Raw genomic sequence first — 18,023 nt, 5'->3', positions numbered from 1 at the left:
TGTCTAATAAACTTGTGTTGAGTTTCCAAGTGTCTGGACCAGACCTAATTGAACCATGGATTTCTACTGAGCAATCCAGTTTGTGGTGGTCTGAAAAGGGAACTGGCTCTCTGCTGCACTCTGCTCCTTGTGAGCACCCCTCTACTGGTGGACAATCTGCCAAGCCAAATGTGCTGTGCTTTTTTAACAATATGGGGATGTTTACATTGGACTAAATTGTTTCTGAATCTTCTTCAGTCAGTGTGCCCATGGGAGTTAACCTTGAGTGCAGTGGAGACAGAACCTGTTCAATGCCTGCTCTTGTAATTTGTCCAATTGAAGTTGACATGCACAATTTTTTAGACATGAAAAAACTACACTGTAAATTTTTGGCCAGGTTTGTTCATTTTGTATGGTTTGGGGTGGCCTTTTCTCCTATGCTCTAAGCACATCCCACCCCACTCAAAACATGACAAAATGAACCTAACTCGGGCCTGCCTGTGGCTTCAGGTATGCATTAATAATTGGGGTCACAAACATAGCCTTCACTTTACTTTCCATGTCTGGGAAACCTTTGCCTCCTTTCTCTAATGGCCTGTACATTCTCATGTTTTAGTTTTTCGTGTTGCCCTCCCCACATGACCTGAAAGATGATTTTCCTCAGTGTTTTCATAAAACCATGGGGGATTTGGAATGTTGCTGCCAAATTTGTCAGAAAGGGAAGGATTTCGGCCATTATAACAAGGACTTTCCCAGTCATGGATAAGTCTCTGCCCTGCCACTGGAGGAGCTTTCCTCTAATTTTGGGTAATTTTGACTCCCAATTGTTTTTTTCCATGTCTTTTCCGATAGGTACTCTTAAGACTTTGATTGTTGTATTTTTTTGTATGAGGCCGAGGTGTTCTACTGGTTCCCTCCAGTTGAGGCACAGTATTTCACATTTCCCCTTGTTAATTTTTGTTCCTGATACAAAGTAAATTCATCACAAAAAAGCAGGGTAAATAAAGGACACAGCAGAAATACTGTCCGGTCACTGGTGTCAGGTAAAATTGCTACACTTACTTAAAATTTGCATGTTGGTATGTGATTTGTAGTCTACAGTTGAATTCTATGATTCAGCTGGGAGTCTACAGTCAACCAGTCTACCACCAGATGTCACTGTGTCGGCTGTGTTTGAAGACCCTAAGCTTCAAAACTTATTGGCACAAATAGAAAAAAAAAGCCCCAAAGCCTCATAAGGCTTCATTTGCACATCCTTAACAAAAATAGACATTTTAATTGTGTTACAGAAAAAAAACCAACGGGAAATGTTTGAACAGAGGGCCCAAACGTTTGATTTTTAATTGCAGAGAGATAAACTAAGAAATGCAATGCACATTTCTTGTCATTGAGGAAAAAGGAGGGTAATACAGTGGTTGAAGAAAGACAGTGGTGATTCATGTGAGGATAGGAAGGAGATAGATGGCTAGGCAGTATTGTGACAAGCTTTTCAAGTGGAAGACACAGATATTGAAAAGGGGAAAAAAATCCAATTCCCTGGTAACGAAAAGAGTCAGTATGAATGCCCCTTTTGTGGTATTTACAACTTCATAGATGAACAATTCTGAGAGCTCAGACTTCACAAGATTGTGTTCACAACTTCCCATGTTGTAAACACGAGCTCACAAGTTTCATTTGAACGCAGCAGTATCCATTAGACCCTCAGCTATCACAAGGCTGGCACTGCAGCAGGGTGGACATTGTGATTCTCTGCAGATGTCTCCATGCCTCCTTGGATAACTAAAGGTAGACTGCAAACAAGGCAGGATTACCAGTGTTGATGCACTCGACTGTTCTATTGTTTGCACTGTGCATTATGGCATATCTTTGTGACAGGAATTGCATCCTGGGCTGTACTTTATTTTGTAGTATTTTTAATACATTTTATATTTAAAAAAAATCAATTCTATCGGTTCATGAATTAAAGTGACTTTTTGGAACTTGGAGATGGATTTGGGACTTGCTCCATCCATGCCACCCCTCACCTTGGTATTGCAGTACTTCCAAGAATGGTGCACCCCTCTTTAACTGTGAAAATCACTAGGCACCTCCAGGTACTTTGGAAACCCCAAGTATACAAATAAGACAGTTGATGTGTCATGTAGAGGACCATCAACATGTTTTACACAACGTAACATGGATGAGCTTCATAGCAGCAGTACCAGGCAACATTCTTGAGAGACAGTATCCTTTCATGTGACTGTTTCAGGCAAATAATTAAGTGTTTTTCCTTCAGAAATACTGTATTTTCCTGGCAGTGTGAAGTTCTTTGAAATTATGTTTACATCATCATCATCATGTATGTAGAATGTACAGTACAAAATGATTGGTGAAATGATCTTTTATAATATGAAGGGAAAATAATTTAATGTTTTCTTGGTGTGTAATCAAATCATGAATTGGAACTCATGATGTCAACATTTCTAAAATTCAGTCCTAAACCCAGTTGCTTTGGGGTTAAATGTGGAAAGGCCATTATTGTTTGCCAAATTAATTGATGGATTACACCCAACTCTGAAGCTCTATGCATGTTTGTCTCATCAAAGCTCTTTATTTTGGATCTCTGATCATCTATGCTTTCATCAGCCCTCCATTAAAAAAAAAAACATACGCAGATGTAAAAATGGCAACTCAAGCCAGCACTTTAAACCAACCCACAAACAATTCAATATACTCAACAACTTTCGCAATGGACAGAATTAATGGATAGCAAGAACTAAAAAAATGACATTTTTTTAATTTACATTATTTTAACAAAAAATGAGCAACTGCTCCATTACAGTCTACAGTCAAAACATTGCAAACCATGTTTGTTTAAAGACAAACTCTTAAACTAACCTAAGTCCCAAGGAAAAAAGTTCATTGAAATAGTTGAGTGTTATTTCTGTGTGATAGGGAATGAATTTTGGTCCATTAACTCGCCAACTCTCTCTTGCAGGGTTTGAACCACCTCTGCCAGGATAAAGACGTGTGTGTCGTCAAGGTCCTTGAGGATGAACTTCTTTCCTAGGGCCATTTTTTCGTCCAGGTAGAGGAGGAACTGTTTCATGGCAGGATCACTGGTTCAGAGAGCAGAGGGGAGCAAGGGGAAACATCTTAAGTCATTACATCATACCCACATGTGAGTTATAACGGAATTAGGTAATACATATACTTGTTATGTATTTGTCTCAAAGTTTTACTTACCATTCAACAAGGACACCTTTGTGTACGTTGACCATATTGACAGTTGTAGAGAAGTCAGCAGTCCGTGCCAATTAAAATGCTCAAACCTGCAGTAACAAAATGTGTTACGTTACTTTCCTAATCGGTAACATGAAGCTAACGCGGCTAAAGGTTAACTCAGGACAGTAAATCAATAAAAAAAAACAAAGTTTGAGAAGTGAGAAGAAAATGTTAGAAGTTGAAGAGTTTGTGTCTCGGTCTCAGTTAACGTTAACGTACTTCAGAGAAAACAAAAACAGTTGGGCTAAGCAACGCTAATACAACTGCTAACGTTAGCATTTTATTTGAGCCTTGTTAGCTTGTTAGCGATATCATTAGTTCAAAAGTACGTAACTCTGGAGATAATCTGCGAAGTACTGCCATTTTAAAATATTAACACGCCGCCAATTCATATTTTTATACCAAGCTATAGTCAAGCGAAGGAGCTGAGCAGGACGAGAGACAGACTTTCCTCTCCCCGATAGCTTCAATTGTTTCCTGCTAATGGTGCTAACGTTTCAGAGTATTGTGGAACTGAGATGACGTACGGTGTGCACCGGGGACAATCTTCCACGATACCAGAGATGCGCATTTCTTCTTCTAATGAGGCAGACTGTATGCTAATAAAGCGTTATGCTGCCCTCCACAGGCACGAGTTTACTATTCACCCTGTATTTTTTAAACAAGGTGCAGAAGCTTGGAGAAATATCAGTTTTTTTTTTGTTTTGTTTTTTACCAATAAGTAGAAACTCCACTTGAATACTGGTAGACCCAGACTTGAGAGCTCCCTAAATAACTGTCACCTTTCATGTCTGTATTTGTCACAAGAGAACACAACATGTTGGACTGTTTGCACTCCTTCACACTCACAAACCATCTAAATGTTTGTCTGGCTGTGCATTTGGTACAACATCATTCATAAATATTAACATTATTTATCAACAATGAATCAGGTAAATGTTGCAGTGAGTTATGTGGATAGATAATATGATAGAGTCAAGTTTTCAACATCCATCGTAAAGCTGTTAATAAATAAACAGTTGGGAATGTCTGCGTTTTGCAGTAAATTATATATTAGACAGATAAAGGTACATCATCACATTGGTTGCAGAGAAATATATAAACGTCCAATTTTATCATGAAGCAATCTTGCTCAGTGATTTACAACATTTTCCACAATAGTCTAATGGAGGAATACTCAACTTGCTTTGCCTGGGGGCCTCTTTTGCTAAGTGACAGAAGGCTAGGAGCCACTTAATGAACAAACATTAATAACATTTATCAGCAGGGACATAGCACCAAATTCATGGCCCTATGCAGAAGCATTTTCTGTGGGCCCCCTGCCGTTTTTCTCTTGATCCATGTCTCTCTCACGCATCTTTTGAAATGTTCTTTTACAAAATCCATTTGCTTTGCTTTCCTTACATTTCTTTTCTTTTTATGACCCTGATTTCCCTCTCTTAGGGAAAGACATAAATGTGTATGTTGGAGCTCCAGCAGCAGAAGCAGTCACTCACTTTGCTCTAGCTGTGTTAGAGATGAATTTTATAGGGGCAGAATAAACCATTTTGCGCTTTTAAGGGGTGAAAGGTGCCTCAGGGAGCATCTGCTATTTTTTTTTCTTTTTTTTTTTTTTTCAAATAGAAAGTTCAGTCTTACAACCAGTTTATTCCACCAATTTGAATTTAGTTATGGCACTAGTTGTTTAGAAATAAAAGTGCATACAAAACCAAACTTTTCATTCCAGGCTTTTTGAGACCCCCTCCCATGGGGACCCTGGGTAATCGGTAATCAATTTACTGTCATTGCAAATTAGAAAATGGTCGGCAGGTCACTGAACTACATCCACCAACAGTATCGCTGCGCAGCACCTTATCAAGGACTGTTTGACTCATGGGCAACAAGTTGACTATCACTGTTATATTGCATCAAATGACATAGTTAACGAATCAATTAATGTTAAAAAACATTTAGAGAGGATATGCATTGCAGAGAGTATTTGAGATGAAAATGATGCAGAGCATAGACAAGTTTGACTCACTCCAGCTTCATACATTTATTCATTGTCAGCGTTGTAGTGGCAGTTCGGACTACAAACACACGGAGATTCAAAACCAATTGCTCGATTAGTCCCCTACAAATAAATAAATATAGCAACCTGAACTAATATTAATACAGGTCCACTTGGGTTTAAGTTCAGGAAGGAATCTGTTTTGGCAGACGATATGGTTGTTGTACTGGGTTAGAGTAAAATACATTAATTTAAAAAATAAAATCTTAAACAACTCTGGTCAAAAATACTGAGGAGCAGGAGTGGCAAAGACATATCAGTGCATCTTTAAATAAATCATGTCTGAGCATTATATGCCCTATGTTAAACTGGTAAGTCAAACTTGAAATGGAAAAAAGTGTCAGATAGTAAAATCTAAAATAATTAAAATCTCAACTCACTCATGAGAGAGACCAATCCAAGAGGATGGCTAGGACAACAAAGTAAGCAATGTTCTTTTCCTCACAACTGACAATTCTTGACAGAAATCAGTGTGTAAAATATATTTGTTTTCCTAACTATACTATGATCACATTAGTGGATGTTTATGTTAATGTGCAATGAGGAGAGGCAGTTATGTTTCCATTTGGTTTTGGGGGTGGGGGTTATCAGTGCGATCCCCCTTTCAAGTAAAAAGTAGGTTTTATCAGTGTGTTTCTGTTCATGTGTTTCAGTCAGTGGCTGATGTAGCTCTGCAGAGCTTCCATGATGAACTGGAGGCTGCGCTTGTACAGAAATGATTCCTTCTTCTCTGGCTTGCAGATGTTGAGATGATCTACATCCACCTCGATAAGCTCCCCAATGCCAAGATCTGAAACCAAACCAGAGCAGGCTCAAGGTAAGAGGTCAAAGAACAATAAGACATATCACTTTCAAGATATGTGTTTGTTTTGCTCATGAATTCATATTTAAGATATACATCACAGATACACATGTCCTATTGCTGCATTTGTGTTACATACTTGCTGACTGCGTTGGTACCACCAGTATCTTGATCATGGGACCAATGTTTGTTGGCAGCTTCTCTGCAAAGCTCAGCACCTTGAATTCCTTTTCTTTGGCCATGTTCAGGAAGTTCTCATTCAGGTTGCGCAGTGCTGGTGAGTCTTAAGAACACATGGACAACCAATCACATTAAATACTGAACGATATCTTTGAAACATAAACAGTCTTGGAGCTCAAAATTTATTTTATTCACTTACCTTTACAAAGTTCTCTGACTTCTATTGACGGAAAGAGGAGATATCTGACATTGACTGAGTACTCTGCCATAAAGGTGCCATGGTGAGGAACACTGTAGAACATAATGCCCTTGGTGTTATTTAACAGTCCATGCATATCTGGGTCCTCTGAGGCATCCAGCAGCATTTTCTTCACAAGCAATCCTGATGCAAAAATCAAACACAAGAGGATACAGACACACAGTAAGCACAACTTTTAAATCAAATACAGTCACATACAGGTGTAAAACACCAAGCCATTTGTTTTTAATGTTGCGTCAAAGGGATTCGAGTAAAAATCTGACATGGAAAAGTGGAAGGAAAGTTTTTAGAAAATACCTCCCATACTGTGGGCTACCCAGACCACAGGCCTCTCTCCGACTCCTGCCAGCTTTAACTTCTTTAGCAGCTCTTGACTTCTGTAGGCCAAGGACTTCCTGAAGAGGCCAAAGCAAAGCAAGAAATACTAACAGTCACTCATTGAAAGTCTGTTGGAACTGTGCATAGCAGATACTGAATCATTTGGGAGGATTAAACATTGAATTTCACTAAGAACTGTAGCTTGATTAGCATTAAGTAGTGATAATGTTGGATGAATTGTGCAAAATAGATTATTAGTATTGTAACTGTCAAGGTTATCCACTGAACTAATTGTGAGCAGTTCCATGTAGGAACAATTTTCTCTTCATTGAACTACACCTGCCAATATAACCGTGCAGAAAGAAGCGTGTATCTACTGCAAGCTCACTTAACACCAGTGAGCCAGCTAACGGTACAGTTCACCTGCCATTCATGTTTACACTGCGTACGGTCACAAGCTCAAGCCTCTCACCGTGAGTAGATGTAGGCAGTAATATGGATAGTGGATGTAGTTCGGTAGGAAAAAAAATAGTTTCTATGTGAAACTGTCAGCAACAAGATCTGTAGATTATCTTGAGTAAATGAGTGATGACTTCTGGAAAGACACAATGCTGTTGAGTTTTTCAAACAATTTTTTTGGCACTTTGACCACCACAAACTGAGTGCCCTCTAGGTCCATTGTATTCAAGAAAAGGCAGACATCTCTATAGCTGATATTTTTAACACTCACCAATTTACACCAAAATAATCTAGATTGATAAATAGCTCTGCAGGTAAGAGGAAAATATGTTTTATTTATTTATTTTTGGAATGAACTGTCATTTTAAGAAAATTATTTTAGAGAATTAAATTAGAGAAAACATAATTATCCTATTCTTGCACAACCCTAAAATCAAACACCAGTGGAGACATGAGACAATAACAGATTGCTCACCTCTGATTCTCTACGGGACACTTGGCCATCCAGTCACTGAGGTGACTGTCATACTCCACTGACAGTACTCTTAGATTTGGACAGTCAGCAGCCAACCATGACTGTTAACACAAGAGAACACAATAACACGGAAGAACAATAGTGAGAGACGATTAATCTCTACAAGATTGATTATATTTATCTTTGTGAGACCTCACATTTCACTGGAGAATCCAAACACTGTTGAGTCTCCCCTTTAGCCAGAATGACCAATCCGTAGTTGTTCCAAATATTTAATTTAATTGTAGGAGGAAAAACATGGAAAGACACTTTATGGGGACCCACAATGCTTTACAGTAATAAGGTTGATTTTTCACCTTTGGCCAACACTCTGTGTAGTCATCCCTGCTTTCTTCCTCCTTCTCCTCTTCCAACATGTTGCGGTCCTTCTGCCTCCACGTCTTAAAAGCTGCCCCAAGAATGCCATGGATGAAAAGCACATCTGCTTTGATTGGCTGGCTGGAACAGATTGTCAAAGATGAGTGTTGGCTTACACAGAAAGTAAAAAATGAAACTAATGTATCATAAAAAATATGTAACAATATAATCAATCATTTTCCTACTTGCCACGTGTTTGTGGGTGGAGGATGTAAACGCCATCTTGGTATTTCTCTTTCACTGTCTCCCTATCCAGGTTGGCCAAAGCGCGGGCTGCGTGAGACGCCTGCATGACATGAGGAGACTGCATCATCTCAGCAAGGACAGAAATCCAGCCTGAAAATGGTAAGGACGAAAAGGAGAACAAAAGATGACTGGATTGAATATAATCTGTTGTTAATTTTTCACTTAATACAGTTGGGACAGAGAGTATTAAAATCAGAAAACAAACAAGTGTGAACAAGTATAATTTCTGTTAAGCATGTTTGAGTGATCAACAGTTGATTAGCTGACAACATTAAAACTGTCTTTGTTATGGTGAACAAGTAATCTGTAGATTTCTACCTATTTACACATCCTCACTTCATCTAGTCAAGATTACACATAACCAGAACTCTCTTTGGAATAATCAGTTGCAGACTTACCAGACTGTGAAATGGCCTGGTGAACACTCTCATTGAGCGCCAAATTTCCTATGATACGAACAATGTTCCTCTGAATCTTCAGGGAGTCTCTACGAAGCTGATAAACCCTCTGGAGGAGCTGCAGACCCCCATTGGCAACTATGTGGTCACAGTGGCTCTGGACCTGCAGACATGATGTGTTTCAGTAAGTTCAGAATATATACATACACCTCTCCTAGCAATTAAAATCATCCACAGCCTCCTCAGCCGTTAGTCCACTGAAATAGTTGTTGAGGTGTTTAGAAAACAAAACAATTCAAGGAACAGTGTGCAGTGTATACAATAAAAGGAATCAGACAACTTCCCAGGGGAAGTTGACTAGATCATGTTTAGATGAGTGATGGCCATCATTACCTTGGAGTGCTGTACCAGTGCTTGTAGGCAGAAGGATTCCACCTTCTCAGAGGGAACAGAGGTGAGGCTCTGAGCGTAAGGCAGCCCGTTACCTCCAAAACACCACAGACCACCCTGCAACATAGGAGAGCGTATGTTTCATTAAGGATTTTAAGATTTTCATTTTCAACCTTTTTGAACAAAGAATTGTTCTCCTGCTGGTTTGAGTTCTAGGTAGTCACTTTCCAAAAGACTGTATGTAGAAGTGCATGTCCAACTTGAGTCCAGCTTTCCATCTCAATTACCCGTTGTGCTGCCAAAGACTGGGTGCTCTCTCTGAGGGCCAGTGAAGTGAAGTACTGAACACATTTGTCCACCTCAGACTGAGGCAGAGATGCCAGCAGCTGCCGCAGTCCGTCCTCTGCTGACAAACCCTGTGATGAAGTTAACACATATTAGTCATCATCTTATATACCTGTGTTATGTAAAGCTAAGGTTAAAGATGAATAGTGATGAATAGCTTGTATCCCTTGCAGATTGACGGCTACACATGTGATAGCTGCTTCCAACAAGAGACACAATATGACCAATCTGATTTCTGAAGAAACACACAAAAAAATAATAGGGGACAGTCAAAAATGTAAAGCCTATTAGGGCTGGGCGATTACTTGAATTTTATTTTCAATCACAATTTTGGCTTCCAACGATTATGAAAACAAGGCAGTAAAGAAAAAAACGATCACTGGGTCACATTCCATTTTGCAATGATGCTCTAATTTTGTCATGTTATAAATCCAGCACACCCCTTCCCTTAACTGCAGTGCGCTCTGTGTCACCAACCTGGTGACTTTCTTGCTTGATTTAGCGACTTTTTCAGACTTTCTCAGTGACTTTATTTCTAAAACACAACTGGTGACAAATTGAGCAAGTTAATCAGACTATCAGGGATAGTGTGTGTGTGTGTGTGTGTGTGTGTGTGTGTATATATATATATATATATATATATGTGTATATATATATGTGTGTGTGTGTGTATATATATATATATATATATATATACAGTACAGGCCAAAAGTTTGGACACACCTTCTCATTCAATGCGTTTTCTTTATTTTCATGACTATTTACATTGTAGATTCTCACTGAAGGCATCAAAACTATGAATGAACACATGTGAAGTTATGTACTTAACAAAAAAAGGTGAAATAACTGAAAACATGTTTTATATTCTAGTTTCTTCAAAATAGCCACCCTTTGCTCTGATTACTGCTTTGCACACTCTTGGCATTCTCTCCATGAGCTTCAAGAGGTAGTCACCTGAAATGGTTTCCACTTCACAGGTGTGCCTTATCAGGGTTAATTAGTGGAATTTCTTGCTTTATCAATGGGGTTGGGACCATCAGTTGTGTTGTGCAGAAGTCAGGTTAATACACAGCCGACAGCCCTATTGGACAACTGTTAAAATTCATATTATGGCAAGAACCAATCAGCTAACTAAAGAAAAACGAGTGGCCATCATTACTTTAAGAAATGAAGGTCAGTCAGTCCGGAAAATTGCAAAAACTTTAAATGTGTCCCCAAGTGGAGTCGCAAAAACCATCAAGCGCTACAATGAAACTGGCACACATGAGGACCAACCCAGGAGAGGAAGACCAAGAGTCACCTCTGCTTCTGAGGATAAGTTCATCCGAGTCACCAGCCTCAGAAATGGCAAGTTAACAGCAGCTCAGATCAGAGACCAGATGAATGCCACACAGAGTTCTAGCAGCAGACCCATCTCTAGAACAACTGTTAAGAGGAGACTGCGCGAATCAGGCCTTCATGGTCAAATAGCTGCTAGGAAACCACTGCTAAGGAAAGGCAACAGGCAGAAGAGATTTGTTTGGGCCAAGGAACACAAGGAATGGACATTAGACCAGTGGAAATCTGTGCTTTGGTCTGATGAGTCCAAATTTGAGATCTTTGGTTCCAACCGCCGTGTCTTTGTGAGACGCAGAAAAGGTGAACGGATGGATTCCACATGCCTGGTTCCCACTGTGAAGCATGGAGGAGGAGGTGTGATGGTGTGGGGGTGTTTTGCTGGTGACACTGTTGGGGATTTATTCAAAATTGAAGGCACACTGAACCAGCATGGCTACCACAGCATCCTGCAGCGACATGCCATCCCATCCGGTTTGCGTTTAGTTGGACGATCATTTATTTTTCAACAGGACAATGACCCCAAACACACCTCCAGGCTGTGTAAGGGCTATTTGACCAAGAAGGAGAGTGATGGAGTGCTGCGGCAGATGACCTGGCCTCCACAGTCACCGGACCTGAACCCAATCCAGATGGTTTGGGGTGAGCTGGACCGCAGAGTGAAGGCAAAGGGGCCAACAAGTGCTAAACACCTCTGGGAACTCCTTCAAGACTGTTGGAAAACCATTTCAGGTGACTACCTCTTGAAGCTCATGGAGAGAATGCCAAGAGTGTGCAAAGCAGTAATCAGAGCAAAGGGTGGCTATTTTGAAGAAACTAGAATATAAAACATGTTTTCAGTTATTTCACCTTTTTTTGTTAAGTACATAACTCCACATGTGTTCATTCATAGTTTTGATGCCTTCAGTGAGAATCTACAATGTAAATAGTCATGAAAATAAAGAAAACGCATTGAATGAGAGGGTGTGTCCAAACTTTTGGCCTGTACTGTATATACACATATATATAGACATATATATATATATATATATATATATATATATATATATATATATATATATAGACATATATATATATATATATATATATATATATATATATATATATATATATATAGAGAGAGAGAGAGAGAGAGAGAGAGATTTTAAGATATTTTTGGGGCCTTTAATTGATAGGACAGATGAGTGTGAAGGGGGAGAGAGAGAGGGAGTGACATGCAGCAAAGGGCCACAGGCTGGAGTTGAACCCGGGCTGCTGCAGCAACAGCCTTGTACATGGGGCGCCTGCTCTACCACTAAGCCACCAACGCCCCATATCAGGGATATATTTAAACATATTATATTCTAATTAATTCTCATGCATGTTGTTCAGATAGATTGGAGTCCAATTCTCCTCTGCCAAAGATGCAGGGTCTTTCCCTCTCCATTTTATTTGTTTTTCAGTTGAATAATATTTAAGGTTCATTAAGGTTTTTCTTTTAAATTTAAATAAACGCATAATGTTTCTAAAGTCAGTAAGTAACAGTGTTAATAATCGTGATCTTAACATTAACTAAAATAATCATGATTTTGATTTTCTGCCATAATTGAGCACCCCCTCGAGCCCATCATGGTTTAGTATTGAAGCAAAACCTGGATGAGCGTGGTTTGCAAGTAATAGACATACTGAGGTATTCTATATTATAGACTATTCTATGGAGATACTTACATCTTCCAGGTCAGGCAGTGCAGGTGAGCGCAGGAAGAATCGAATGTCTACCTGAGGAGTCCGGGCCAGGCCCACTGCTGTTCGCTGGTCTATAACCTGGGCTGCTGTCTGGTATTGGTAGTCTGCATTATTGACAAAAAGTGTGAACTTATCCCACTTCACCTGTTGTACAGTATATACTGTAAACCTGAAGTGATATGCAACAATTTTTTATGTATTTTACCTTGCCAGTGGCGATTTTCTGCAAGCTCCTGAACAGCCTGTAGTCTGATGGCTTTATTGGCTGACATTGTCCTTTTCAGTAAGACCCATAATGCCACTTCATGTGGGTCTGCATCGACATGGCTGAAGTGCTCTGAGACATACAAATACAGAGCGCACTGACTGGCTGAAGATTTACAAAACAACGTGGGTAAAGGGTGCTATAAATATTCCTAAAGGCACAGTGAAATTGAGTGTTAACTGTCTCTACAGTGACTAACTACCAGTATCTACAGGACCACTCTCATATTTTTACAGCAGCTAGGAAGTTACAAACCTTGTGGTTTCAAACCTTGTGTCATCAACTTGGCAGCTATTCATTTTTAAAAAGTCAAAAGTAATTTCATTAGATGTCTTACTGCAGTATAATTTAATTTTAAAGATATCGCATATTTCCATAATTGTAGACAATACTGCATTTACAATACAAAGTCATTAGTAATAAAAACAAAGCTAACATAACAATATGCACAAACTGACGCATTCAAAACAGGACGTGCATGTAGAAGGCAGGTGTTTCCTTTAGCCTTAATGTGCACATGACACATACATATGAGTGGACAGCTGTAGTTTTGTGAGAAAAAAAAAATATGTGTGCCTCTATTAGGACTCACTTAGAAACATGAGTTTCAGTATAATGACAACTTTTAGTTTCTTACCGTCTAGTGATCGCAGCAAAACCCTGGATGATATTTCCAGAAACCGTCTTGCAGCTTTATGAAGTTCCTTCCTTGCTTTATATGTGAGCCCTAGACACAATTTAGAAGTTAGTACAATGACCTAGAAAATCTGATTTTAATTTCAGTAAAAAAAAAAAATAAGATAGTGAAACCCCTTAGTACTAGTTGCTATTTGGTATCTAGGTGGAGGTTGGTAGGTGATTGTTTCCATAAAATAAGAGAACCTTGACCAATGGAAGTGAGATCAGTCAACAAACTGACCCAGATGTTCAGGCAGGAAAGACAGTAGAGAGGGTAGGGAAGGAAAGACAGGAAGTAATGATGGCAGACGTCACTGGGCGTGACGTGTGTCCAGATATTGTTTAGCTCGTCTGGGAAGTCCAAAAACAAAACATGTAAACTAAAATGAAATCTCTAAATGGTCTCTAATTTTTTCAGTTTTGTAAGGTGTTATAAAGGTTCGGTGTGTAGGATTTAAGGGGATATATTGGCAGAAATACAATATAAAATAATAAGTATGTTTTATTAAATGTAGAATAACCTGAAAATAGGAATTGTTCTGTTTTTATTATCTTAGAATAAGCCAATTATATCTACATAGGGAGCTGGTGCTTGTCCATGGAGATTGTCATGTTGCACCATGATATTTCTACAATAGCCCAGAAAGGAAAAACCAAACACAAGTTCTAGATAGGGCCATTCACATTTTTGCATCAGCCACTGTAGTTCGCAGCCTCTCCGTGACAAGAGCATGAGAAAGACAGTTTTTTAAACATGAAACTGCTTCATTCAGTGTTTTAACCAGCCTGAATTATCGGGCTCCCTGTTAAAACCTCCTGTACATCTGAATTAGAAATAGGGTGAGCACACTTTAGGTTATCAGAGAAAGTAGGTGAGCGCACATTAGCAGGTGCTGGTCTAAGGGCCTGCCTGTGACGTGCCAAACAGCATAGGAAAAACACTGATTTGTAAGGTGAATCTGCTTTATTCAGTGTTTTTACCGGTTTTACTCACCTTCTCTGTTTGTTTAGAGAGGAGGAGACTTCTGCGGATAATACGGCTAACCTGAACACTGAGGGAATTCAAACCTGGAGAAGTTTCAGCTGGTTGCAATCTGCAATCCTCACTGCTAGATGCCACTAAATTCCCCTAAATTTTACAAACTGTAGCTTTGTGAAGGTGAAACACTGCTTAGATGTAATTGTGCTGAAATCTTTTCTACCAGTCTGGACTTGATGTTTCCAGCACTTTGCTAAGACCAAGCTGCATGGAGCAGACACTGTTCCTTTAAATGGACACATGATGAGTTTCCAGTTTAGACATAAGGTCCAGGCTAATGACTTTCAGTACCTGCAGTAAGGTTCTCCTTTTCATCTGAGGGAGTGGCTCTCAGATAGACGTAAGACTTGTACTTCTCCTGAAGAATTGCACTAGTGTCAATGGTCACAGCCTTGTTCAACGCCACCACTTCATATGTGATAAAAAGACAGCCCCTGTAGATAGGCAATGGATAAGGTGTGACACATAGATAGTTGTTTTTACACAAGATTTTCATTGAAGTCAAGGATTAAAATCTGTATGTAGATACTATAACTTACCCAGAGACAACTGCACCAGTTACTTTAGCAAACTTCCCTAAATAAAGAATAAATCTATATTAGGTCAGGGTTGGAAGCTGTACTCACAAAAGCATCAAGGTTGAAGCCAGAGTACTTGTGAGATTGCTGACAAAAGTTGTGTACACATAAGCCAATTAGGTCTGCTTAATAACTTACTTAAATCTTTCCACTGAAGCACTTTCCTCACTCCAGGTGGCCCAGTTGTGCTCAGTCTCCGACAGCGGATCAAACGTAGGGCTGCACCGGACATCCTCCGCCTGCAGGTCACCCCCAGCGTGAGGATAAGTTAATCAAACCACCACAAAGGACTAATCATCTATTCCACCCCGGGCCTACCTCATACTAGAAACTTACATCATAGAATCAGACGTGTGGACACTGACACTTTTGCTTAAGCTAGGTTAATTTAAAGCAACAAGAAAACAAACGGTTTACCTGAAGCAAAATTGCTGTGTTAAGTTAGCGATCCAGCATCAAGGCTCCACTGACTAAACAGCTGACATTATCAACAATAAACCAACGTGTGTCAGTAATTAACGCCAAATCTAATCAAATAACTAATGTAACGTTAAGTTAGTAAAGCCATTAAATCATTCACAAGTCCTCTAACGCAAGCTAACGTTAGCTAACTTGGGATAAGGAAGGCAGCTGCGGCTGTCACCTCTCCTGTCAGTCAGTCTAACCCATCATTCAGATTAATGTTACACTAAAGCAAGCTGACATTGATAACGCTAACGTTAGCATAAACACAAGTTAAACTGTAACAACGGGTCAAGCTAACTTAACCGTTAGCTAACACTAACTTGCTCCAGGTTTAGCTTTTAGCTAACGTTTTACTCTTAGAGCTGTCCGACAGTTTAAGTTGCTAACTGTTAGCTACCTAACTGACCGATTACAGTACCTTTTCCGTGCTGGTTTAATTTAAGTGTTAAACACTGATATTACCTTATTCACCGACTGATGAGCTTTACAAAGATCACCGTGATGTACTCCACGACTGCAGCGCCCGGTGTTCATAAACACAACAAAACGCGGCTCACAAATAACACGTCATCTTCCGCAACTGACGCGGTCAGGAGAAAACAAAAACAACAAAAAATACTGCTGGCCAAGTTTTATATCCATAAAAGTAAGGTATTAAAAATCAAACCCTCTTTTTTGTACCTTTAAAAAGGCAGCAGAATCCTACATCAAGACTTTATACACCTCAAGTTTAAGATTCTATGTTAATTTATTTTTGGTAGAATTTTATTGCATATCTTTTATTTATCTGTATCACAAGTTGTTTGTAACCCCTGGCATTGTCTGTCTATCTCTTTCTTGTTCCTTATTCTCTGATCTTCCATTATGCTCTCTCATACTTTTGTCTCTATGTTCACAAGGATATGTGAAATAATGAATATAAAAATATATTCAAACAACAACCAAACCTTTTTTAAAATACAAAAAAGAGACTAAACGCATGCAGTGTGGGGCGTGATAGTTTGCTTGTAGCATTATAAGAACACTTTTTATTTACTTAACATGCAAAAAAAAAAAAAAGAAAACCCATGGGGGTGGTTGGGTGTCTTCCTCAAACTCCTCTACCAGAGGCCTGGGAGTCTCAGATGTTGTACTTAGAATCTGCTAGAGCCACTCTCCCAGTTTGGGGTCACAGCCCCCAGTGCTCCCACCACTGGGATCACTGTTACCTTAACTCCCCATATCTTTTCTAGCTCCTCTTTCAGTCCTTGGTATTTTTCAAGCTTATCATGTTCCTTCTTCCTGATGTTGCTCTCGCTCAGAATTGCTACATCTATCCCCACTGCCTCGTTCTGTTGTTTGTCGATCAACAAGATTTGCGGTTGGTTAGCTATCACCAGTTTGCCAATCTGGATCTGGAAGTCCCACAGGATCTTAGCTTGATCATTCTCCACCACCTTAGGGGGTGTCTTCCATTCTGACCTTGAGACTTCCAGGGTACTCAGTGCAGATGTTCCTGTACACTATGCCAGCCACTTGGTTATGGCGTTCCATGTACGCGCTTCCTGCCTGCATCTAACACCCTGCTGTTATGTGCTGAACTGTCTCAGGAGCATCTTTGCACAGTCTGCACCTGGGGTCTTATCTGGTCTTCTGTACCAAACACTACTGTAGTTTTTTAAGTTCCCTCATCAGGAAACAGTTGTCAGACTGGACATAAAAATAATCCATCTGCTCAGATTGTGTGGAAAGAATAATGCAGTCCATTGTAACAATTATGCAACAAATAGAAACTATTGCAAAGATCACAGTGTTAATATGTTGATGCCAGTGGTACTGACTGATTGACATGAGGCTGTAGTCTGTGGTGAAGTTGCATTAGATGTGTGTTCTATTGGGAGTTTTTTAATAATGTAGTTCCCTTGTGGTTCTCACCAATGGACAACATCACAGTCTTGAAATATTATCAATATTTGTCTAACGCTGTCCAGAAAATGAAATTTTAGAAACTTCTCTAAGGTAGTTTTTGGTTACAGTATTCTAAAGGTTTTCATGTTATGTCCCTAAGATCAGGGCAGTGCTTTGTTTGTTCTTGCAAACACCCAGACCACATGTTTTGTATTTAAAACAACTTTGTAATGCTTTGGTTTCCAGCTTTTATTACATTAACTTATAAGCAAAGTTCAGTAAATTACATTCAAAGATAAAATACAAAAACTTATGACATCTAATGCCCAACTTTCTTTGTCTCTCTAGCACATACAATAAAATACATGCAAACACAGACACACTGAATTACGTTAAATGCCACACTCACCCATCTGCCACAACTCTGTAAAAAAACATTTGTGAGGCAGCAATTAAAACATCAAATGAG

At 39.4% G+C, this 18,023-nt stretch overlaps 2 protein-coding genes and 1 pseudogene across 4 annotated transcripts; 1 reads left to right on the top strand and 2 right to left on the bottom strand.

The window, feature by feature from the left end:
* Positions 1-1,895: 1,895 nt before the first annotated feature.
* Positions 1,896-2,041, top strand: LOC117271317 (U2 spliceosomal RNA; annotated as a pseudogene).
* A 694-nt stretch (positions 2,042-2,735) lies between these two features.
* Positions 2,736-3,814, bottom strand: gtf2h5 (general transcription factor IIH, polypeptide 5). 3 transcript variants are annotated; one of them, XM_033648963.2, is made up of 3 exons: positions 3,771-3,814; positions 3,205-3,290; positions 2,736-3,077 (listed from the first exon to the last, which is right to left on the bottom strand). In XM_033648963.2, exons 2-3 carry the CDS (start codon positions 3,237-3,239, stop codon positions 2,897-2,899), a joined length of 216 nt encoding a protein of 71 aa, XP_033504854.1. In that variant the 5' UTR covers positions 3,240-3,290; positions 3,771-3,814; the 3' UTR covers positions 2,736-2,896. The 3 variants fall into 3 exon arrangements, with proteins under 3 accessions (XP_033504854.1, XP_033504852.1, XP_078029958.1); XM_033648961.2 differs by having other exon boundaries at positions 3,646-3,783; XM_078173832.1 differs by lacking the exon at positions 3,771-3,814 and adding an exon at positions 3,697-3,759 and having other exon boundaries at positions 3,205-3,292.
* A 1,439-nt stretch (positions 3,815-5,253) lies between these two features.
* Positions 5,254-16,252, bottom strand: serac1 (serine active site containing 1). Its single transcript, XM_033648960.1, has 17 exons — positions 16,130-16,252; positions 15,341-15,441; positions 15,164-15,200; positions 14,916-15,058; positions 13,545-13,634; positions 12,848-12,979; positions 12,625-12,746; positions 9,525-9,653; positions 9,241-9,354; positions 8,848-9,010; positions 8,389-8,539; positions 8,143-8,284; positions 7,787-7,887; positions 6,832-6,929; positions 6,475-6,657; positions 6,235-6,378; positions 5,254-6,083 (listed from the first exon to the last, which is right to left on the bottom strand). Exons 2-17 carry the CDS (start codon positions 15,432-15,434, stop codon positions 5,947-5,949), a joined length of 1,980 nt encoding a protein of 659 aa, XP_033504851.1. The 5' UTR covers positions 15,435-15,441; positions 16,130-16,252; the 3' UTR covers positions 5,254-5,946.
* Between the last annotated feature and the right edge of the window lie 1,771 nt (positions 16,253-18,023).

Source organism: Epinephelus lanceolatus, chromosome 13 (assembly GCF_041903045.1).
Source record: "Epinephelus lanceolatus isolate andai-2023 chromosome 13, ASM4190304v1, whole genome shotgun sequence".
Lineage (NCBI taxonomy): Eukaryota > Metazoa > Chordata > Actinopteri > Perciformes > Serranidae > Epinephelus > Epinephelus lanceolatus.
Note: the sequence above shows the minus strand (reverse complement) of the source record. Positions and strands in the feature narration are given on the sequence as shown.

What these genes read in the sequence shown, in the direction of transcription:
- serac1 (XM_033648960.1), bottom strand. Translation starts at nt 15,434, where the DNA reads ATGTCCGGTGCAGCCCTACGTTTGATCCGCTGTCGGAGACTGAGCACA. An exon ending in GCTTCAGTGGAAAGATTTAA is followed by an intron (nt 15,201 to 15,340) that starts GTAAGTTATTAA and finishes TTCTTTATTTAG; the next exon opens with GGAAGTTTGCTAAAGTAACT. An exon ending in ACACAGAGTGTTGGCCAAAG is followed by an intron (nt 7,888 to 8,142) that starts GTGAAAAATCAA and finishes TTGTGTTAACAG; the next exon opens with TCATGGTTGGCTGCTGACTG.
- gtf2h5 (XM_033648963.2), bottom strand. Translation starts at nt 3,239, where the DNA reads ATGGTCAACGTACACAAAGGTGTCCTTGTTGAATG. An exon ending in AAAGGTGTCCTTGTTGAATG is followed by an intron (nt 3,078 to 3,204) that starts GTAAGTAAAACT and finishes TCTCTGAACCAG; the next exon opens with TGATCCTGCCATGAAACAGT.